The 25,126-nt window shown below is 36.8% G+C and overlaps 1 protein-coding gene across 4 annotated transcripts in view; it reads left to right on the top strand.

Annotated features, from left to right (window-relative positions):
- The window catches only part of LOC5579519 (blastoderm-specific protein 25D), a 99,554-nt gene that overhangs the window by 38,269 nt on the left and 36,159 nt on the right, over window positions 1-25,126 (top strand). For 3 of the 4 annotated variants that reach the window (XM_021848238.1, XM_021848239.1, XM_021848240.1), the window contains exon 3: window positions 22,679-23,848. In XM_021848238.1, the coding sequence (XP_021703930.1) occupies window positions 22,679-23,848 (1,170 nt within the window). Of the gene's footprint in view, window positions 1-22,340; window positions 22,599-22,678; window positions 23,849-25,126 lie in introns of those variants that run through there. The other variant, XM_021848241.1, reaches the window with a different exon arrangement.

Genomic DNA, 25,126 nt, shown 5'->3' with positions numbered 1-25,126 from the left:
ACTTCAAGTTACGTGTTCAATGGATGCCACCCTCAGTCAGAACTAAATGTAGCTGCAGAAGGTGTTTATTGAAAGCTGTGGAAACTCACGCGATGGTGTCGCACCCAGAACGTCGCTCACTCACCATTATTCATTTGCTTGTGGGTAAAATGCAATCATATAGTGCTCGGTGAAGTACCATAAAGAATAATAGCCGTAGTAGTTTTTACTGCTTTTGAGTCGCCTCTGTTAATCGTTGTTTTTTTCAACCGAATGTTCAATGTTCAAAAAAGTGGTCGCCTTCACCCTACAAACCTTTTTATATACGAACCAAATTTGACAACCTTTTGTGAATGTTTACTGTTCAGGATATTTTATCAATTTAAGATGAAGATTAATAGAAGCCAAAACTCAGCAAGTGACCATTTGATGAAGTTTTCAGCTTCAGTCTGGTTCTCTAGATTTGTTTTCTTGTATATTTTAGGTTTGGCTTCGATTAATCTTCACCTTAACCTAAACAAAAAACCGAATTTAGTACTATGCAAGCATCGAGTCTAGTACCCGACACTGAAGACGGTCTTACAGTTGATGTCGAAATACGCTTATCTATCAAAGGATACAAACTCTAGCGGAATTAAATGGTATAGTATTAAATTCGGTTTTTCGATTATTTATAGGTATTCTACTAAACAGCTCGAAGTTAATGTTGACAGTCCTGGTTAACAAACGGTGTAATAAAGTTAGCATTAGGGGAGAGTTGATCTCCTTTTCCTAATGCGGTTGTAGCTCTGGAGGGATACCTACATTACGAAATGTATTAACATTGCGGTAGAAGTAAAGAAGAATAGGATTCAGCTCCAATTTTATGGTTGAACAGATACAATCAAAAATTGAATCAACTCAATTGATGTAGTTACGTAATTGAACAAACGAAAAAAATGGTCGAATACAATTTACAGCAAAAAAATGAACGGCTTGAAATCTCGACTTTTCAACAATAGGCGAGCATTTTGGGTTCCATTTCAATATCATTCTCAAGGTCATCGTTATCGATTTATTCCAGCAAAATGCAGTCAAGAGGTAATCGTACTACCAAATGAGGTAATCAATCGCTCAGCTTGAACTGAAACGACTAGAACTGTATCTGCCAAAAGCAAAAAAAAAAAAAAACAATTGCGTTTTCCCAGCCGTAATAATTCAATACCCAACCAAGTACTGCTGCCATGTCCAAACAAAACAATTCAATAACTTTCTGACGAGGCGGCGGAACACGCCATCATTCAGCAGTCCTATGCAGTATATTTGAAATGCGATGCCGCACTCGGCAAGTTTATCTAGGTATATCTACAATCGTCGAAAAGGGTTCGCTATACCGATGCACATAGGGTCAGATTGCAAAATTAGGGGGACAACATATTTGTGACTTTAGAGTTATTCGGCACATTATAGAATGTAGTTGTTGGTTTAATTTTGAACAACTTTGCCAAAGACACCTTAGTCTATTGTTGATTCAGAAAAGCCAAAACAGCCAAAGAATTCATAAATTTAGAAATTCAGAAATATTCAAATATTCAAAAATAGAATAGAATTTTCTGCTGTTGGCAGGGTAACTAGAAGCTCAAAATAAAAATGAACCCCACACTGAAAATAATCCACACGTTCGATCCATATTATTTTCAACGTGGATCTGTCGTGTCAAATGGCAAGGTGAAATAACGTGTAAAACTTGTAATCCTGCATGTTTGACTTTGGTTCGATAGCAAAGGCTTTTACATACAATTTCAACGTGTTTTACAATTGCGATATCAATCACTAGTAGAACTAGTTTGCCAAACATGACAAGGACTTACATTTGCCATCCACGCGTAAAATGTTTATTGGCATGTTTATTTTTTTGGGAAACCGTGCGCCCGTAATGGGTGCCTGGTATCAGAAAATCAAGAAATCCCTAATAAATTCTTCAGCCAACTTTTGGAAAACTTGTAAATTAACGTGTTTTACATGTGAATTCGGATTGCCGATAGCGACTGGTTTTACACCATCGATTGATGTGTTTTACAATTAGTGAAAATTCACGTGTGAAACACATTGATTGAGCTTGTAGAATGTTTTCAGTGCACTGGTTTGGATGAGGCATCGTGCAAATAAACGGTAGTTTTATGGTATATTGTATTTCTGAAAAATAGTGGGGTTTTCACAAATTTTCAGCAAATGCTTGTTTCATAGATATATGATAGAGTAAATACATACCACCCCTCAGAAGTACAATATGCCATAAAATCCTCTAAGTGGCACCTTTCAGATCCTGCGTATTTCGCATCTCCATTTCCCGTCTTTCTAAGATATTGTCATATATAAAGTATTTTTTAAGAGACATGGTCATGTCTTAAAAAATAATCGACGAATTCACTTTACTTTTTCGCAAAAATACGCGTATCAATTAAAATACTTAACTTAGAAATTGAAATAAAATCATATAGAAAAATACACATTTCAATGAAAGCAAAAGTTAAAAAAAACTTAGAAAATTGGTGTCTTCGGCAAAGTTGTTGAAATTCAACTCTAGTTGTTGCAAATTTGCTCTAGTTGTCGGCAAAAAAAGAAAAACATATTTATAGTCAAACTATTTTTTTCCTCCTAATTTTGCGATCTGGCCCAATGTGCAATGCAATTGCATACGACGACGAAGACGACTTTCGGTTCGGTAGGTCGTCACTGTGTCTGCGTTCGAGCTTTACTCCGCCGTAAAAAAAGGCAGATAATTTCAATTGCATGTACTGAAACTGCTGTAGAATTAAAGGGGGAAAACTATCCAACTGACTTGTTTTACACTTGTTGAGTCAGATTCTAATGAGTTGATCGAAGGTGCTGCACAAAGCGGACCAAGAACCGTACTGAGGAAACGTCAGTGAAGCGGAAAGCTCGTTGTCAGTGATCAATATTGAATATTATTCTTATGCATGAAACGGATGTTACGAACTGGTAGGTGTTTTTGCGTTTTGAATTTCCTGGAGATATTCAGCTCTTTCACAGTGTTATTCTTCTTGTGTTTGTTTTTCAACTGTAATTTGACCAAACAGCTCAACGCAACTTTATTCGTTCACAGTTGTGTGACATTTCACCTTTCATTACACCAATGATAGTTAGAAACATAACATTATCAGGCAGGTCTTTTTTCTGAACATATTTTCAATACAAGTACCTAAAAGGTCTCTACGTCCGAACAGCAAAATATGGGAAAGATTATCGCACATTGAAAACAATAAAAAAGTCAATGCCCATGTACCTTTTTTCAATGCATCTTTATTTTGACACATAATTCAATGTTCAATCATTTCTAAATGATTGCTTTGTATTGAGATAGGAAAATTAAAATCTCTCAGAGACGATTTATCGGAGGTCCGCTAGACAATCTGGAGATGTTTTCACTCTAGAATCTAAATTTCCTATTATTATTTGAAGTAATTAAATTTATTGGCTTGAAGATAGGCTGGAAATAGAAAATTATGTAGTTTAAAACCAGTGAGTTCGACGGACATTTATCTTCCGTCATAGAACTAAAAAAACAGCGTTTGCTGAGACCGCTCAGCACATTTAGATTGGTTTCACAAATATTTGAAATCGGAAATGTGTCAAACTTATTGCTTAAGTATATAATAGGTCAAGACATTAAACCATGCTGAGTATGTTCCGCTCAATTGCATAGAGCCATGCTTTCAAAGTTTGTACGAATAATTTGCGGACACCCTGTAGAGTTTACGTATTCTGGAACAAAATAGTTCCTTTTTTCCTTGAAGTGAATCATTCAGAGACTAAAACGCGATTATTCTCCAGGAATTTCTTCTCAAATTCCTTGAAAAATAGCTTTAGTAAAACTTTTAGTGATTTCTCCACAGATTTCTTCTGGAATACTTTTAGGGACGCTCAAGAAATATAATTGTATAAATATTTCCCACAAATTCTCCCAGGAGTTTATCCAAAAAATCTTCCAAAGATTTTACAATACGTGTTTAACGAAATTTCTCCTAAATTTGCTACAGGAAATCCAATGAAACTTCCTCAAAAAAATTTCCGCTGGGGTAATGCTGAAAAGTATCCCGCGTACTATTTCTTGATTTGCTTCATAATTTTTCCCACAAATTCTTCCACTGTTCTAGCAGATCTTCCAAAGATTCCTTGTAGGAAATCCTCAAAGTTTTATTACACCATTTTTGAAGAAATTCGTTAAGAGATTTTTCCTTCATACTGTAAAAGAATTTCGCAATACACCGATGTTTCAAGTTGTTCTTCCAAACATTTTCATATATACTCCTTTGCAGTTTGTTTCAGGAATTTCTCAAGGATTATTCCCGGAAGATTCTGTCACATTACACCGAATCTATCTTTATCCCAAATTCCACAATCCTGAATAATAACATTCAGGGTGATTGCGCATTCAGTGTAATGAAATTCGAGGTCATGGCATTCGGGTCCGTCCTGATTTAGCAGAAAATGTCCTGATTTTGAGATTCTTTTGAGGCGTCCTGATTTACTTTTCCAATTTTAAGATTTGTCCTGACGAATTCCATGTCAAATCGATCAGTCACAGAACTCGACCATCTTTGATTTGCAGTAAATTTTGCACATATTTTTGTATGATACAATAAACCTTTTCCATAAAAAAAATCTATCATTTTGACTCGAAAATAACTTTTGAAAATGGCCTAAAATTTTTGCATGCATCTCATTTGAAAAATTCTATAAAATAAATAAATATAAAAGAAATAAATAAATAAAATAAAATAATAATATATTTTTGAGAATGAAGACCATATTTATTTCCACTTACTTGTTTTTCTTGATGGAGAATCGCGAATAACTAATAAAAATGGCTTATTTTAATATTAAAATGATATTTTTTGCATTAAACTCGTTATAATTTGAAAATGGCTACATCTAGAGAAATTATCCATATAATCGTTATGGTTCAGAATAATTTCAAGATTCTTATTGTATCATTAGAGCGTATTTATTTTGACAAAAAAAAAACAAAATTTTGAAAATACTCCAAAAGTTGCTCTTAGAAAAACTTTTTTTATTAAAAATTTCTCCATCATAAAATTTTGTCCCAAACATCAGTTTACTATCAAGATTCTATGGCAAAAATTAAAAAAATATTAAATTTCTGATTTTGTGTAATTTAAAATTAAAGTTTAATTTTTGAATTTTTCATGAAAAAACCATAAAATATTTTTTTAGTGTGTACTTTTTTCTTGTAGGCCATACAGTTCACTACAACTTCTTCGTAGAAATTTTTTCTCTTAAATCAACAGTTTCGGAGTTAGAATTTTTCAAATAAGTTGCATGCAAACATTTATTGGCCATTTTCAAAAGTTATTCTCGAGTCAAATGATAGATTTTTTTATGGAAAAGACTTATTGTATCATACAAAAAATATGTGCACAATTTGATTAAAATCGAAGACTTCTTCTTCTTTATTCTTCGATTGACCATTTTTGCATGTGTATATCGTGTGGCAGATACGAAGATACTCTATGCCCTGGGAATCGAGAAAATTTCCATTACGAAAAGATCCTCGACCAGCGGGATTCTAACCCACGACCCTCAGCATGGTCATGCTGAATAGCTGTGCGTTTACCGCTACGGCTATCTGGGCCCCTAAAATCGAAGACTGTCGAGCACGATCTTCATTGTTTTCAATGATATTTCGAATAAGAAAAAGCTACCCTAATAAATCCCGAAATTCATGTTGAATTTTATTGTTTAGAAATGAACTTCGGCCACAAAGAATGTTTGAAATGCGTTTCATTCCGTATCCCAACATCTTCATCTTCAGTCGATGTTTGACGATTGTGGTATTGTTAAGAGACTCATTTGGACTCGTATTAAAACACAAGCCAGTGATGCATTTTAAACTGAACGCGAGCCAAAAATGAACTGAACGCGTTCTAATTTTGCACGTGAACGCAGTAAACATTGAACTCTCGTGCAAGTTTCTGACGCTGCTCACGAACGGCCCGTTCACTTTAAAATGCACACTGAAGCACAAAACTTAAAAAGTACTACTTTGAACTGCACTGAGTTCGTATCCCGTACAATGTATGGAACCTTTCATGTTCCTTGACATCTCTAGTAAATATTTCTGTTGTTAAATTTGTTTTAATCTGCCATGAAAACAATTTTCCTTTCGCGTTCATTTTTCTGCTCTTTTGCGTTCAAACTTTTGAACTGCTCAATGTTCAAGCCTACTTGATCTTTCGTTCAAAAATTTGAACTGGAACGCGAACTGAACGCGTTCAAATGCAACACTGACACAAGCTATCATATTTGGTGCATTTTCACAGAATTCTATTGCTTTCAGAATGAAAGAGCTCTCAGAAATTCCAATTATCAGTTTCAGCACAGATGGTCCACGGCTACTAAGCAAAGCCATGCTGAAGGTGTCTGGGTTCGATTCCCGGTCGATTCAAGAACTTTTCGTAATGGAAATTTCCTTGACTTCCCTGGGCATAGGATATAATCGTACCTGCCACACGATATACGAATGCGAAAATTGCAACTTTGGCAAAGCAAGCTCTCAGTAATTAACTGTGGAAGTGCTCATTAGAACACTAAGCTGAGAAGCAGGCTTTGTCCCAGTGAGGACGTGAATGCCAAGAAGAAGAAGAATGAAGCAATGTTTACAGTAGTGAACGAAACTTGGGGAAAATTCTTGAATTACTTTCTGATGAGACTTCTGGAAAATTCAAAAATGCATACTAGCAGTAAGAAATACTTGACCTTATTAAAAAAAATAGAAAATTTTCGCATACGGACGTTTGGCATAATGCACGTTACGCATAAAGCAGTTCCATTCAAGAACAGGTAGCATTTAAAAGTAGGCATATAAATCTCATTATGCCAAACGTCCTTATACGAAACGTATTTATGGCGAAATGTCCCACCCCCATGTATACTGAATAAAAACTGTATTAAAGAGGAAAACAAAACAAGATAGAAAGGAATCAATATGTATCCTAAACTAGCGAATATGTCATTTGAATGCAATTCTACATTCTTCTTCTTCTTGGTATTACGTCCTCACTGGGACAGAGCCTGATTTTCAGCTTAGTGTTCTTATGAGCACTTCCTTAGTTATTAACTGAGAGCTTGCTTTGCCAATTGTTGCCACTTTCGCATTCGTATATCGTGTGGCAGGTACAATGATATGCCCAGAGAAGTCAAGGAAATTTCCATTACGAAAAGATCCTGGACCGACCGGGAATCGAACCCAGGCACCTTCAGCATGGCTTCGCTTTGTAGCCGCGGACTCTAACCACTCGGCTAAGGAAGGCCATTCTACATGAAAATCTTATAAATGTCTTCACAAGTATCAGAACTCTAAGGCTCTACAGTTTTTGTATTCAAACCTTATTTTTTTTTTTAATTTATTAATATAATTTGTAGCTAAAAGTTTATAACAAACTGTTATCAGCTACTCTAATAGCGATTCTACTTATTCAGTTGGCTGTTCTAACTATAAATTACTTGTTACTTAAATATTGTTTTAAACTACGCTTAAACAACCTAAGATTAAGAGATTTCATTTCATTTGGCAGCGAGTTATACATTATAATTCCCTGATAAAAAAGATTTTTCCATCCATATTGGGTCCTAGGACAGTTTACAAAGATCGAATTTTGCTGTCTTGTATTATGTGAGTGTACATCTGATACATTAAACAGTACGACATTTGTTTTTATCAAATTGTTACGGACCTTATAAATATGAATCATCATGTTATATTTGCAGAGTGATCGTATAGACAAAGTAGATTCGTTGTAAAGATCGACTGAAGGAAAGCGTATAGGTAGATTTCTTATAATTTTAACTACTTTGTTCTGAATTATTTCTAGGGGTTTCAAATATGTACTAGCTGCACATTCCCACAAGCAGCTCATGTATGTAAAGTGAGGCAAGATAAATGAATTATACAGCTTCCAACATGTATCCATTGAGATGAATTTCCTAGCTTTTCTCATGGCAAAAACATAAGGGGTAACTTTTTGGATTACTTTTTCAATATGAGCCTTCCACGACAAATTAGTATCTAATATTTGACCAAGAAAACTAGATGTATCAGTCTACATGTATATCAACTGATAAGTTGTTATTCAGTGCTATGTAGGAGGACTTTTCAACGTTTAGCTTTAAACCATTTTCTGATAACCACCTCAACAACAGATTCATATCATGTTGAATATCAAATTCCAATTCTTCCGTTGTACTAGCTTCGTATACAAGGCAGGCGTCGTCTGCATATAGCTGAAAGCGTCCTCTTAAGGGTAAATTCCACATATCGTTCACATATATTATAAACAAAAGGGGTCCTAGTATTGACCCTTGTGGAATACCTGACTTTACAATTCCTGGGGCGCTATAACAATTATTGACGAAAGTGTATTGCAGTCGGTTATCCAAATACGATCTAAGAAGCTTGACAGCGTGTTCTGAAAATCCATACTTTTGAACTTTGCCTAATAGTCTTGTGTGTGAGATACAATCAAACGCTTTGCTTAAATCTAAAAATACACAAATAACTTTTAAACCTCTGTCTTTGGCGCGATATATGTAATTCATCATATCAGCGGACGCCGCCACTGTATTTGACTTTTTTTGGAATCCATACTGATTTCTATTTATAATATTATTATTAAGCAGATACGACCTCATTTGGTTTTCTAGAACTGATTCAAAAACCTTAGATGTAGCTGGAAGTATTGATATTGGGTGAAAACATGTTTTTAAGGTACAATCCCCAGATTTGAACAATGGGATCACTTTCGACATCTTCAACTTATCTGGAAAACTACCTGTTGCAATTACATCATTGATCAAATCAGTTAATTTAGGTGTTATAAAACTTTTTGTACGATTCAGAAACTTAACAGATATTCCATCTTTACCTACTGCCGCAGTGCGGTTTAATTTTTTTTTATCGTTTGTTCAACATCTCTTCCTGTTACTTGTAAAAAATCGAATAATTCCGGATTATCATTCTGCTCGAGATTCGCATTCGTATTTGACGTATTTTGAGAGCCTATACTAAGAAAATATTCATTGAATATTTGTACATTTTCGTTTGGACACAATATTTTCTTTCCATTTTCTACTAAATTGATCTGATTATCTTGCTTCATTTATCGTGGCCCACATCTTTTTAGGATCACCAACACAATTTTCAAATTTTGCGTTATAGTACCTTGATTTTGCTAATTTTGTTTTATTTCTAATGAAATTTCTAAGTAACAGATAGTTTCTCTTCAATGCATCATTATTTGGATTCGCTTTCGAAAGTTTGAATAATTTGTGTTTCTTTCTTATTTCTGCGTATAAATTTCTATCAATGTAAGGTTGCAATGGTTTTCTGTCATCAACTACTGTGTATATGGATCTGTTCGTGTTTATCTTATGATTGCAGAGGCTTTCAAATTCATCGTAATTTTGAACTTCATCTAATTCAGCCCTAAAATTTTCATGTAATATGTTTTCATAATGAATTACATGTTTCTCATATATCCTTCTTTTAGATTGTATATTATGTTGTATTGAAAATACCAACGTTTTGTGATCGGAAACATGGGCTTCGGTGTCATTGATTACCAGAACCATTTTTCGATCCAGAATATCCGTAATTACATGATCAATGATCGTTGATATGGTATTCGATGTTCTAGTGGCATGTGCACTATTCATTTTGTTCAATACAACAAAACCATTTGCATTTAGGCTACATATGTAATTATTCACAATAGGGTTACTATCATCTAACAGATTAATGTTCATATCTCCCATTACGACCATTCTTTTGAAATTACTAAGAGTCTCTTCAAACTTTTGAAGGAAATAATCTACATTCCTCCCCGGAGTATATACACCAAAAACTTTCAAATTATATTCCATCAATTCAATTATCAGAATATTGTTCATATCATCTACAAGTTCGTATATCTTGCGATGTTTGAATGACGAAAGAATGAACATTGAAACTCCACCGCCTCTAGTTGGTCTACATGAGTGGTACACATCGTAGTTAATCATATTACAAATTTCGTTCTGATAAAGCCACGTTTCACTAAACACTACTACATGCACGTGTCGCAACTGATCGATCAGTTGAACCAAGTCATTCATTTTGCCTCGGCAGCTCCTCGTGTTGAGATGAAGAAAGTTTAATGTAGATGAAGAGACCGATACCGAATTTAAACGATGTTCGATGTCCATACTCGTCAAATGGTCACTCAGGTGCTCCATCACGAAATCGATATTGGTATGTTTGTAGAGGTGGAGCTACGGAGGTGGCATCACTCATCAATTTCCGAAGGTAAATCAGCACTTGAAGTAATACGAACAGCCGTAGAGTTTTCGTCCCGCTTGATGTAGATGTGACCCTTACTGAACCACGCGAACCTATAGCCGTGCTTCCTTTTGTAGGCTCTCGCCATCTGGAGCAATGCTTGGATATGTGGTGTCAAGTGATGGTTGAAGTAGATGCGTTGGTCGATTGTGAACCCGATATTTTGGCATGATAGTGTGGTATTTTTTGCTGCTGAAATGATCCTATCCTTTACAAATCTGTTGGCAAACTGCACCAGAATCGGTTCAATTTGCTTTGTGTTCCTCGTTGCTAATCGGGTGATGACCAGAACTTCGCGCTCGAACAATTCAACCTCGAGAACCTCACAGATTTTGCATAAGATTGCACAGAGATCTTCGTCGGCGGTTTTTATTACGTTGGAAATCAGCAGGTTGTTTGATAATTGACCTTGCTGAACAAAATTGAGGTCATGTTCCATTGTAGCCAGCTGTGATGAGAGCTCCGCATGCCCGCTTTTCAGAAGCGCGACATCAGAGGTGGTCTTTTTCATTTCGTCCGTGATTTTACTCAGACCGTTCTTGAAATGTTCAAACTCCGCGTTAATGAAGCTTTGGGATTGCCTAACTTCATCAACTTCTGAACTAAGTTTCCTGATTTCCCCTTTCATATCCATTATGCTGCTCTGAATCTCTTCCTTGGAAGATTGTATTTCACTTTTGAGCAACTTGTATAAGTCCATAAGAGTCATGTCCTTACTCATGGTGACGTTATGGTTCTTCCAATGACGCTTCGCTGGATTCTCAGATGACGTTTATTCCTTGCTCTTATCACCTTCAGTTGGGCTAATATCCACTCGTTTTTTCGACTGATTTCTTGTAGTGCTCGGCATAGAACAAGATGAGAAAACACACGCGATTGCTTAAAAAGACAATACGGACAAAAAGGGCCCAACACACAGCAGCGACCGAAAAAGACGTGTGCACTCATCGACAGCTCAACTGAAAACGCATTACAACCATACGTCACAAATTGGACAGAGCATGCAGCATGACTAGTCTTATGTTGTTATCGGCACTTCCATAGTTGTTGTTAACTGAGACTTGTTTTTGCCTATCAATCATTTTTTGCATTCGTACATATCGTGTGGCAAGCAAGAATATACTCTACTATGATGCCCTGGGGAGTAGAAAATAAAATCCATTACGTAGAGATCCTCGACCGTTGCGACTTGAATCCACAACCCTCAGCTTGGTCTGAATAGCTGCGCATTTACCGCTACGGTTATCTAGGCTCCTAATAAAGGACGTCAGGTCATTGGGACGTAGTACGTTGGGCCGATGTACGTTAGGTTGAATGGGTTTGTAGGATAGAGTTCGTAAGGTCGAAACTTTCAAAACTTAGCAGAAACTAGTAGTATTTGTAAGTAGATGAAAACCCGAATTTAGTACTATACCATTTAATTCCACTAGAGTTTGTATCCTTTGACAGATACGCGTATTTCGACCTCAACTGTAAGGCCGTCTTCAGTGTCGTGTACTAGACTCGACTTAATATTTACTTCTTCTGTTGAGGGCTCTTCTTTCTACGTTTCTTCTTTCTTTTTTATTAACTCATCCGGCTCAACGATTCATACTTCGGCCACGCATACTTTGATCTAATGACCTAGCCCTATACAGGGTGTCCGCAAATTATCCTAACATCAAAATATTGGAAAGATGATCTCGCATTGAAAACACTGAAAAATCAATGTTCTTGTTCCTTTTATAATACATCTATATGTTAACACAAAATACAACTTTAAAAAAATTCGAAATGATTGTTGAGATAAGCAAATTGAAATTTTTAGAAGACGTTTTTCCTGAGGGCCGCTAGTCATACTGGAGATGTGTTATCCCTAAAACCTAAAAGAGACGAATCTAAATTATTTGAAGTAATCTACAAGTTAGTGGCTTCAAGTTAGACTGGAAATAGAAAATTGTACGGTTCAAATCCAGTGAGTTCTATGGACATTTCTCTTCCGTCATAAAGCTCGGAAAACAGCTCCCATTAAGACACCTCAATACATTTGGGTTGGTTTAGCAATTATTTGAAATCGGAAATGTGTTAAACTTACTTCTTAAGAATATAATAAGCCAATGTTTAAAACCATGCTAGAATATTGCATTTATTATGCTTGATTGTATAGAGCTATGTCTTCAAAGTTTGTATGGATAATTTGCGGACTACCTGTACACTAAGGTTTTATTTTTACACGGTCCGCCGTGCCGTGCAAAAAAATTCCGCGCAAAAAAACCGTGCTGATTCCGGAATCCGTGTGACAATAAACCGTGTTAATTCTGAAATCCGTGTAAATAAGTAAAAAAAAGTGTAAAAACCATGCACAAAAAGTACCGTGTAAATTCCGAAAGGCGTGCAAAATAAGCCATGTAAAAAAACGTGCAAAAAATCCGTGTAAAAAAACTTTAGTGTATAAAGATTTTGTATGAGGTCTTATTTTGGGTGTATACGCAGATTAAGCTGTGCAATCAAACCAAAATTTAACATCATAATAAACAATCAGCATATATGAGAGAGTGGATGGACAACCTAATAATCAATATAGAAAAAAAAGCCTAGGGTAATTTGCCAACTGTTGGGCGGTCTAAAATCTTGCCAATTGTTGAACGGTCTGCCTTTTCTTTACGGGGCGTTTGACGATTGTTGAGATTTTAAGCAGTTCAACAATTAGCGAATTACCCTAATCGAGAAATGTGTGCATCCCAAGTTACACAGTGATCATTATAGGATAAAGCAACCAGTAATTGGAGCCCAATGTTACACGTTATGCGCACACTACCAGTGGCATAACTTCATTTTACAGCTATTACAGTCTATCAAACAATTGCCCCCTAGAAAAAAAAACTGTGAGCCCATTTCTCAATTTATGATTGTCCAAAGTAAAAAATCGATAAATTTTCACGCTGTTTTTCGGTTAGAGGTGATCATAATTATCTCCATCATCGCCATCGCACCCAATTCGGAGTGTGGCTTTCAACAGTGATCTCGCGTTATCCGGTCTTCTTTGATGGACTTTACAAGATTTGTAGGTTTTTCTCGACGCACTTCACTTCAATTTGGACAGGTCGGTTTCGTGTGTACATAATTCGATAATAAGTAGGCGAGGGTCTCATCGTACCTCTTCTATCGGAGCATGGTGTCATCTCGCTAATCGTCTGGTGTCAAGCCGCACAAGTAGTAAACAGCCGTGGGTTGTATGAATTTTTGATTAGAAGTTTTAAATTGGTCGTAGTAGGCTCGCGTTGTTGTTTGTGTTCATAATAAATCAAAACTGCTGCAGTGTGCTGTTAAGTTTTATGGCTGGGCTGGCAGCGCGGTGAACTTATGACGCCTACTTTGTGTAAAATTGCTCGATTGCAAGTACAAGCGCTGCTCGGCTGCTTGGCCATAATGAAGTTGTGAAGAGGCGAGCAATTAGAAGGTGTATTTCAAACTGTTTGTTTGTTTAGGTCGGGAAATTATTTTGAAGTGTTGATCAAATTATACATAGGCTATATCTAATACATAATTTGGCGATATTTATACCAATACGCGCCAATTTGCATTCTTTCCAGATCGAGACGAAGACTTCGGGATGAATCTGCTAAGAATATCAAGACAAATCTGCGAATCCACCAAAAACCCCACTGAAAGTTTTGTCTTACTATGATATCTTTTTTAAAAATGTCTTGAAAATTGTCAGGGATTAAAATATATAACTTTGGATCCACGGGGCCTTCCTTAGCCGAGTGGTTAGAGTCCGCGACTACAAAGCAAAGCCATACTGAAGGGTTCGATTCCTTGTCGGTCCAGGATCTTTTCGTAATGGAAATTTGCTTGACTTCCCTGGGCACAAAGTATCATCGTACCTGCGAAAATCGAATGCGAAAATGGCAACTTTGGCAAAGAAAGCTCTCAGTTCATAACTGTGAAAGTGTTTATTGAACACTAAGCTGAGAAGCAGAGTCTGTCCCAGTGGGAACGTAATGCCAAGAAAGAAGAAGAACTGTGGATCCATAAACTATAAGGCTGCTGGGAGGGGTTAGCTTGCCGTATTCGGCGTACACGCAGCGAACTGGACTATCGAAATTCATACTTTTTGCCTTATGAAAGATGGAACGATTATCGCAATACGAACGCTTTATGTATCGTTTTAGCATCAATCCACACCAAGGCGTCGATAGGCGCGGGGTGTACGTACGAGTCTATCGATAGCAAGGTCCTTGGTTCGATTCCAGGTTGCCGCGAAAACTATTTTTGTTTTCAAATTTCGGTTTCATAAGGCAAAGTTATGAATTTCAACCCGATTCCTTGTGGCGAATTTTCATAAGGGGTTCCTATGTTTATCGATAGTCCATTTGCCTGAGTGTACAAAATGCTTTTGTCAGTCCTGTTTCACAGACAGAGACCGCTCGAGAAGTTCTTTGTAGACGAAAACCAGGCTGGTCAGAAATGTTCCAATCACGCTAGTACTACAATGTAAGTAGAAACTTATCATCCCATATTTAAAACTCATTCTGTAAACCTTAATGCTAAAAAACAGATCCATTTTGAGCTAATTTTGTTCGGTGTTTTTGTACATCTTTGCAGGTCTATAATCCCATATTAAGCTAAATACAGTGAGAACCGTACCAAAATTGGAACCCATTATTTTAATTTTATTTTTCAATTATTGGTTTTTAAAACAACATTACAAAATGAGTCATTTGCTTGCTTTTCCCATAGTAATTCCCATGAAAACTTTGAACGGCTTGTACAGACTGAGGTTTAATCCAAAAGAGCTTTTTTTTGGACACTCAGAATTCGAGCTAGAAACGAACCCCTCTACTATACATGGTTGCATGTGGAGATAGAAGGAAGCCTAAGTGGTGTTGGTGCTGAGATATAACCATAAATTTTGAACAAAAAAGAATGACATAAGTACAGCGATTACTACCATACCATACCATATATGTTGAACTCAATGTAAAACAAAACTATCTTTTCTACGAATTTCATCGAAATCGAGAATATATTGATCGTCGCGATATAAGTGACCTCCCCCAACATTCACATGAACATCGTTCGTGCTAGTTATCCGTCTATTGGTCTTTGCCAACATACAGCCATGGCACGTGACCTGTCAGACTTTCCATTTCACCGAGCGCACGATGATGGTATCACTCATACAATCATTCGACGCCCAACGGTTGAGAATTTTCCCAGCCTAGTATCAGCAGCACCATGCAATGTGACTACGCGAGTGCTGCACCACCGAACAAAACTGTCGGCATGCCCAGGGCTGGTAGCAGGTCTCTTTTTAGAGACTTGGTTGCTATTTTAATGCAAGTCTCTGAAAAGTCTGTATATGTAATGGAAGGTCTCTAAAGCCTTTTTTTATTATACCATTTAATTCCACTAGAGTTTGTATCGGTTTTTTCATCTACTCATAGGTATTCTACTAAATAGCTCGAAGATTTATTATCTTTTTTTATCTCTAATCTCTGTTTTCCTTCTCCAACTTCAGTTTTCAATCTATTTTTCCAGTAGTTACTTTAGCAGACCTAGATTCAACCAAAAGTTCTTATAAAAATTTAAGAGTTTATTTTGTAGTTTTTTGAACAAGAATTGTCGCCGACTTTTTCAGTTATATATCCAGCAATTTGTACATTGATTCCTTTGTGAATTCATATCTCAGAAATTGCTCTAAAATTAATTCAGAGATCTGTTCGGGGGATTCCTCAATAAATTCGACCAATTCCCCCAGAAATTATTCAGAAATGTATCCAGCATTCCATCCACATATTACTCCTATAGTTCTTCCAAACAATTTTCCAGTCATTTTTTAAGTAAAATTTCATTAGAGGTTTCACACCAGCAAATACTACAACAATAGAGGTCTATATAGTTTTTACCAAAATCTTTTTTCATTTAAATCGTTCGATACAGCTTGTTCTTGCTACTATTTTGTCAAATTTGTCCGCCCAAATAACGGCCTTATCATATTTAAACTTTAGTTTTAAAAATTGGTCGAAATTCCAACCTTGACACTTTTGATCATGTTTGACGCTCACTTCATCGAAAAAACGGCCAAGTGGTTTTGCTTTTTAACACTGGAGTTGTTTCTATCTAGCATTACAGAAGGAACAAGGAAAAAATAAATCACTCCGAACGGTGTGAAAAAACCTGAAAACCGAAAAAATGCGTTTGAACTTAGGGGAAGGGGTGGTAAAATGAACACCTTAAGGAAATCATCTTGTTTCTGATAGAAAAACAAGAAATTTGTATAGTTCTATCGCATAACATCAACAATAGAGATGTAATCTATAGCAGCGACATGGATTCAGACTAAAATAGCTAAATTTTCACATATTTTCATCGCTATCAGAAAGCGATGCAAATGTTCATTTTACCTGCACTATGTGGGTAAAATGAACAGCGATTGGTGATAAAACGAACACCATGCAAAAAACGTGAGCAAAACAAATATTTCTGAAAATTTTCATTGCCCCACCGAAAATACATCCATCAATAATTGTAACCCATTCAAAAATAATTATAAAGGTATCAGATTTGACATCATATCATAACGATATTCACCTCACTGAAAAATCTCAAGTCTTCCGAGCTAAAAGTTACGTCAGTTCTAATTTTCAAACGTGGTTTTCTAAAATCCTAGTTTTCGTTGAAATTTTTACTTCAATTGACCTACGTATCAACTCGAACACTCAGATTTATGCTCTAAATCGTCCGTGCGTGATGAAAATTCATCGAAATTTGTTTTTTCTCGGTAAAAGGCACGGTGTTCATTTTACCACCCCTGTTCATTTTACCACCACTTCCCCTATGTGTTTGATAAAAAAATAGGACAGGACTTCAGGACCCTATTATTTCCACCATTTCTTCACACAAGTTTCTTCGGGGATTCTGTTCAAAGCTTTTGCAGGAATCCCTCCACAAAATATTGCCTCACATAGGTCTCGGCTCTGAACTGACTTGCGTTCTTATTGCCCAACCAAACGCTGCAAAATGATCCAATACTTCCTCAGAAGTTAGTGAGTTTTCAGAGATCCTTGCTAGAGTAAACTAGGAATTTCTACAAATATTTCATCAGATATTTTTTTACGGGGCTGGTGGTCTAATGGCTATCGCTTCTGCTTTGCAAGCAGGAGGTCGTGGGTTTAATCCCAGCCCCGTCCCTTTCACATATTTGTAACATTATTCCTAATAGCTGTCTTTCTCTATCTCTGCGTCATTATGACGCAAACATCATCAGTTCTATCTATCGCTAGAATTGAATTTATCGACTTAACCGCTTACCACAGTGGTATCCATACGGTCGAATACCTCATCCATCACTAACAGAACACTCCTACTCCCAAGGTAGCTGTGGGAAATGCAGAAGATTTTCCGGTTTTCTAGTAACAGCGGCTATCTAATTAACAATCCTTCCTCTCCCCGATGGACATAAGGGCGTGGCCGGCGCCGTTATCAATCTAGAAATGTCCAGGGTAGTGTGATTGTACATTTAAGATGGTAAAAACAGCTAAAACCCAAGCTTCATCTGTGTAGTTCTCTGTGCAATATCACTATCCTGATTGATCACGGAGTAGCAACTACGAAGTGTATGTTCCATCAGTTGATCGTTGATCGTTTTTTTGATCGTTGATATTCTTTTTGTTAGCATTTATTGATCAGATATTTTTTTGTTAGCAGATTTTTCGGAGTATATTAAAAATTATCCCTGGAAAAAGCCCAAATAAATTATTTGAGAAATTGCTTGGAAAATTTCTCAAAGAATTTCTACTGGACTTTCTGAGGAAATCATAGGAGGCATCTCTGGAGAAATGTCTAAAGGTATCCTTAGAGGAATTCTTAGTTCAAATCTAGGACAATTCTACATCAACAATGGAGGATTTAAGGAATTATTGCTTGGGCTCTTGAAAGTATCCTACGAGAAATCCTAGCGAAATCGATTGAACAATCACTGGATGAGATCCAGGTTTTTTTTTAGAAATTTTGTGAAAGAATATTTGGATAATCTCTGAGGATATTCATGGTGGTGTCTCAGGAGTGTTTTCTGGATTATTAGTTCGTGTATAGTCTCCTTTTGGTTCTCGTGCATTCTCTCTTTAATTTATTTTAATTTTCGGTCTATTTTAGCCTCTATTTTTCAAGCACAATGTATCTAAAGTTCATATTTTAAAGCAGTGGTGCGATGAGTGGGAAGGACAGGTATGACACACAAAATTACCTGGCTAGGACGATCAAAGGACCGAAGGAACTAAACAAAAGTTGTTAAAATATTTGTTGAACAATGGTGCATTTCAATTTATATACTAAACGAATTAATTTTTGCAGCAGATGTAGTTGTCATAACAAGTATTTTGTTTAAAAATATAACAAAATAGAGCTGTGGGTATCATTTCTCCAATATTTTATTCTATTGGGTTATTTTGAAGCAGAATATTTAAAATATAAAATATTTTTTGGCGAATAAATTGAAAATTCATAATTGAAAATAAATAAGGATCCTAAGAAGCGGACAGTTCTAGTGAATGAAAAAAAAATCAAATTGCCGCCATTTTGGCTGTTCTTTACGGATTATCTGCGCTTTAGTTGGAACGGAACGGAGTCGTGGACTTCGATCCTGAGGCATCCCTTTAGAAATTGTAACTAATTTCCAAGGGATCCTTTTCCCGTACAAATTGATGAGTGACACCAGAATTGATCTTCCAACAATTTGCTTAAATATTGTATAAATATTCATACAAATCTGTTACTTGGGAGTCGGATAACCCCTTTATAGCGTTCGAATACCCGTAAGCTAGAGTATGAGCTTTTCGCTCGCAGGGTCGGCTTTATACGAGAGGCTAATCAAGGCTCAATAAATGGCAAAACACTCTAAACTAGTTTTACACAGCTTTATTAGAATTACTCACTATATTTCTGCGGATTTGTGTGGGTACAGGTGTTTGGCCGGCCGGCTTCTATACGGCTGCTACTGGTCAGGATGGCAAATTCGGTGCTTGAGGACGTGCTAATGGGCTTGTAAACCGTAATCCATTAGGGTTCTATCCAGCGTGGAGGTACAAGGCCTGAATCTGGGCTATAGGCTGAGGTTCCTGTCGGGAATAACCTCGTCCGACGTTGGAAGGGGATCCGATGTTCAATCTGGTAGACTTTCCCGCTTTACAGCCCTGCTCTGGACCAGAGTAGGTTGCGGTCCACGGACCAGGCTTTAAGGTCACACAAAGGGACATCATTTGGAGGTTAGATTTACGGGTGCTACTGGGCAAACATGATAGGGCACATGTACATGGACATTAAACATCATACCTGATTCGCAAACTTAACGGCTTATTTGAATGGACAAACCGCCACTAAAACTTTTTAACTTCACCGAGACTTAATGGGCGAACTAGTATATACGAAGTGGATCTCTGGATTTTTGCGCTAAGAGCTAACTTCCTTCTTTGGCGGTCACTGTATGAAAGAGAGCGAGTCTTCTGTCCAATGTACCCAGTAGCCTACACTTTTGTGTGATATTCCCTTTTTCCATCCCCTTTTAGCCGTCCTTTATGAAACTCGCGACAATACCTCCTAACGCAACCATCCAGCAGCTTTTAATATGTTCTGTGTTGTGTACTAATTGTGTTTTACAAACTTTGTTCTTAATATTACATTTTGAAGAAATTGGGTTTTATTTAATTTATTCTGTGTGCATGCTCATATTTTATTCCTAGCTAATTATTTTAATAATGTTTAGGTAAATGTTTTGTACATAGTATTTTAATAACAAATAACACTCTAGAACGTTACAATTTTTACGGACTATTTTAATACGTTTATTCTTGGAAAACTTAATAAAGATCTTATGCTCCAACGGTAACAAATCTTTAGAGAAAAAAAATATTCCATCTTCTACTAGTAGAATTTTTTTTTCAATATTTTTGCACCATTTTTTTTAAAGTTCTCATGAAACTCTTTTACTTTTAGAATCTATACCGATTTTATTCAGTGGTCGTCTGGATTCGAAAATATTTCGAAATTCCTTTGGGACCATAATCCACTTGAACCTTTGCGTCTCTGACCTATGTTTTCAACCAAATTTACGTGATTTTTGGCGCTAATTTCCATAATTTTTAGCCGATCCCAATGAAATTTTGACATTTATAAGTACTTCTGGGATGTTATGATATTCTGATGTCCCAGGAATCAGTTCCAAGGAATCCGGAACCGGCCAGAATTATTCCAAATGAGTCGAAGGAGTCGGAATATACTAATGGTTTATGATTCAGTAATAAACACTGTTTTTTCAATTCCACGGAACATCCTAATAAATTTGAAACTAATCGTCCGACTGGGTCGAGAAAATTGGATAGTGTTGTGTCAACATTTTATTGAAAACGGTTGAAAATTATGGAAACTAGGCCCAAAAAATCATGAAAATTTATTTGTAAAAATGGCTTAAGAACGCAAAGGTTAATATCTTACGCTAGAGATTTTTTTCTCGTGTTCGTTTTTTTGAAACAATATGTTTATGAGAATCTGTTGTGCAAAAAGGAAGCGATTTGGTGCAACCGTTTTTGAGATTTGTGCATTTATGTTTATGGTACCACTCTGGCCGTAGGAAGATCTTGAAATCTCGAAAAAATATCATATTGTAATTTTAAGATTTCTTGGCGACACGGCTGAGTTGTCGTATGATTTTTTTCAGAGGTGCTCCTTTTTACCTAACATTGTATAACAAATATTTTATGTTTTATGATAAATTGACTAGGAAAAATATGGTGGTGAAAGACATTTTATATGAAGAATGTCAGTCCCCCCAAGGAACATCGGAATATCTTCAAAATCAGATGACCAATAATCAATATTGACGCTGATTCTGAAAATAGAAGAGTGTTTTGTGACCTTGTGAAAACATGGTGCAAACATATTAATAAATAAAAAAGTTATAATAATTTTATACTTTTTTTTTGTATGGTAAACTATGGAGGTTTCTGGTAGAGGGGTTAAGGAAGTGCTCCATAGATTCTACGGAGTATTTTGTTAAGATTTTCCGTGAGCAGTCATGGTAATCTTTGTAATGTAAAGGGACGCTAATCATGTAATCATTGAAATAGGAAATTTGTATGTTAAACAACGAAATCGTCAAAATGTGTGGGTAGAATATGAACTTAATTAGACCATTTAGCGTACCTAAGTAGTTAAACTCTTTAGTGAATGTGTGAAATATTGAAATATATTTCGAAAGAATCAAAGAAACTAGTCTTTTCGAAACATTCAAAACAAAATTTTGAATGTTTTTAAACCGTTTGTCCTACACTGAGGCAAAATACTTAGGTTTTCCATAAATCATGACTTAAGCACCAGCTAAATTATGATTTGAAAATGGGATCATAAGTTTCAGAAGTGAGAGTTTTGAATTATTTAAAGGCCATCACTTGAAATATTTTTTCTAGCAATCACTAGAAGAACTGCCCCGCTCTCGATGTTGGGTAATCCAAAGTAGGTCACATGTTATCAAAACATGTCAATTTTTGAGCACGTCTGAAATGAAAGGCAAACATTATTAATATTTGATAAATTTATTTAAGAACTTTCCATTGAGTTTGTTACTGATTTTCATTGATTGACTTATTAAATTTAGTAATGAAATTCTTCACCAAAATCATAAGTAAAACTTAAACATTTGAACAATAATCGTTGTGGCGCCAGATCATAATAATTCCTTAAGAAATTATTAAGTTTGTTTGCCTCAGTGTACCCATGGTTTTGAATGTGATTGCGCCTTTGTTTTGAAGGCACTTAGTCGCTACCAGCCCTGCATAGTTTAAGTTCGCGTTGGAGGCGCGAAAACGCACCTTCCTTTTAGTTCGAGTGTGCTCTGATTTAATGTACGTGACTGAGTTTTGCGCTGCTCGTTGTTTGCTCTCCGTTTGTTGTTTCAGTTAGTTTTCGTTACATTTTTGTGCTCATTGCCACCGACCAATAATACCTAGTCTAGTCTAGCACATGTAGTTTAGTCGGTGGTTGGCCGATTGGTCGGTAGCACAATGTGATGTGCGCTTTATTTTTTGCACCTACCTGATACCTAGATGTACCGCTAGATTAGGTATTTTGTTCGAACGAATCGTTTGAGAGAGCAGTCACGAATAGACGAAGTTGCATTCAGCGCTTCTTGGCCCGACTCTAAAGGCCACTCGCAGGTGTTTCGTCATCATAATGATAATCATTCTTTGTAAGCCACCGCCGCACGTTATCGCTTTCCAATTAGCTAATATACCGCCCATTTGTTCTTTCTCTATCACGTTCCAACAGATTCATCCGAGGGACAGAATGATGTGGCTACAGGTTTACCTACAGTTGCATCTCCGAGTGCAGTCTCCAACACCAGCAGAGTCGGGTCGCCATCGCAAGAGACGACGACACCCTCGGGTAGCATAATGTCCAACACATCGAAACGTCCTCACAAATTTACCTACCGCCGAGAAAACGACCAGTCAATTGCGGGCGAGAGCGAAGACATCACATCTCTGCAGCCATCAGTCGTCAAGATAATCGGCTGCAGCAGTAGCAATAACAATACCAGCCGCCAAGTGCCATCGGGTGAGAGTGAGGACGATCTCGTACAGACAACGACCGGCCCTGCAACCCCTACCACCACATTGTATGATAACGAAAATGAGTCATCCGATCGGGAAGTGTCGCCCAAGTTTGTAGTCGGATCGAAAAAGTACGGTCGTCGGTCACGTCCCCGCGAGGACTGCAACGGACTGGACACTTCATCGGATTTCAGCAACTCGGACAACGAATCGGTCCCCCAACAACAACGTCAGCTTCAGCAAACGGTTCCACCCTCCTCAGCGGAAGCAGACAACTCCTCAAGTAAAAACTCCTCCTCCAAAGTGCAACGATCCGCCTCGCAGAGTGACATTCATGGCTCAAAGCGACGGCGGCCTATGAGCGGAAGCAGGCTTAAGCGTTGCGCATCGCTACCTACGCATCGACAGCGACCGGATCTAGGCAAACTGAACTCGAAGAACGTACGCGATAAGCTCAACATGGATGATAAGATCATCGACAAGAAGATCAACTTCATGAAACTTTCGGAGAATTTGCGGGACATTTGGGATACTCTAGTGGGAAGCGGCCACGGAGATCTACTTAATCAATCACAGCTGGAGGTCGTCTGTGAACGAGTAGGTCTACAAAAACTACCCGCCAAGCTGGCCGCTCGGGAAGTTTTCGCGAAATTGTCTCTCCAATCGATCGAGGGAATCAGCTACGATGATTTTATTTCGCTGCTGCAAAGCGATTCGGATATTCTTGCCATTGGCGGCGGCGGCGGCGGCGAAAAGGACCCGACAGGTGGCGGTGATAATGGCGTTCAGCGATTGCGATTGTTCGACGAGAGCGACAGCTTCAAGGTTCAGGAACTGGATCGCGACAGCGTGGAGGAAACGGTTGGCTTCACCGTGCGAATGCCAGGTAAGTGTCGCAGTTTGATCGAAATGTCTCCGCGTGAAGCTTGTTTTATAACACTCGGCGAATTTAAAATAGTGCCACCCCTGCTTTTCTGAAGTTTTGCAAAAAACTGTTTCACTTATCTTTCTGATGTCTGCTGTGAAATGAGCGCATATTTTTGTATGTTTGCTAGATTAGAGCATAGTTGTGTTGTATTTTGAGAACCATGTACGTTTCGGCACAGATTCATGAAGAAAAAGGGTGCAAAATAAAAATACTTCTACTCGAGTTTCATTTCAAGAATTGATTGAAATCGATACAATTCATCAAATATATTATGCTTTACTGTATGCGTTAGTGTTGTTAAACTGCACAGCTGCAGGGTTATCACATTTTCTGGACAAAATAGCATATAATAACCAGATCCGTAGCGTGTCCCTATGGTGCCCTTGGCGAACCAATATTTGATTGTTCTTTATTCATTGTTCAGCTTTTTTATTTTCGTTGTACAAGTTTACTTTGATCATTCCAGAAAAATATCAACAATTTTTCTTTGAAAATCCTAGGTAACTTTTGTATAAATTACCCATCCAATTTCTTAAAAAGTGTCATGATAATGCTCAATTATAAGCACATTTAAATACAGGCAAGATTTCTGCAAAAAGTACATAAAATATTCCAAATCTCCTTTTAAAGTAAACTGTCTAATAGCCCGGAGCCTTTCTTGAAGATATTTCATAAAAAATACACAGTTTATGCTTATATGACCAGAGGTAAATTCGCAAAAAAAACTACTGGATTTCTATACCAGAACCTGTATTAAAACTTTAGTGAAATGTCAATGCTTGAAAGAATAATTGAAGTAGCTGGTGAAGCATTTATTTTTGCATAGCTTTTCAATACATTTGTCGATTATTTCAAAAAAAGATTTCAGTTAATCTCTCCAATGAAATTTAGACTCAATATCTTTTAAGAGTTTTTTTTAGCAATTCCTTCAATAAATAAGATTTTTTGGCATATTTTTGTACCAAATAACACAAGAGTTTCAGAAATGTTTGTAGCCAAAAGAATTTGTGTAGAAACAGTTCTATTTTCCGGGACGAAAATTACCCATGATACCCCCTATAAGCTTCATTGAAAACAATAGCATAGAATTAAATAATATAACAATAAATAATCAACCTTTTTGTAATGTTACGAAAAATTCTGCACGGATTTTCAAGGAACAATCCTTCCTTCTAATTCAAAAACATACTACGATAATTAAAATTTGATGAGAGGCATTCCGCTTTGGAACAAACT

Source organism: Aedes aegypti, chromosome 2 (genome assembly GCF_002204515.2).
Source record: "Aedes aegypti strain LVP_AGWG chromosome 2, AaegL5.0 Primary Assembly, whole genome shotgun sequence".
Classification (NCBI taxonomy): domain Eukaryota; kingdom Metazoa; phylum Arthropoda; class Insecta; order Diptera; family Culicidae; genus Aedes; species Aedes aegypti.
This window is presented reverse-complemented; position numbering and strand designations above follow the sequence as displayed.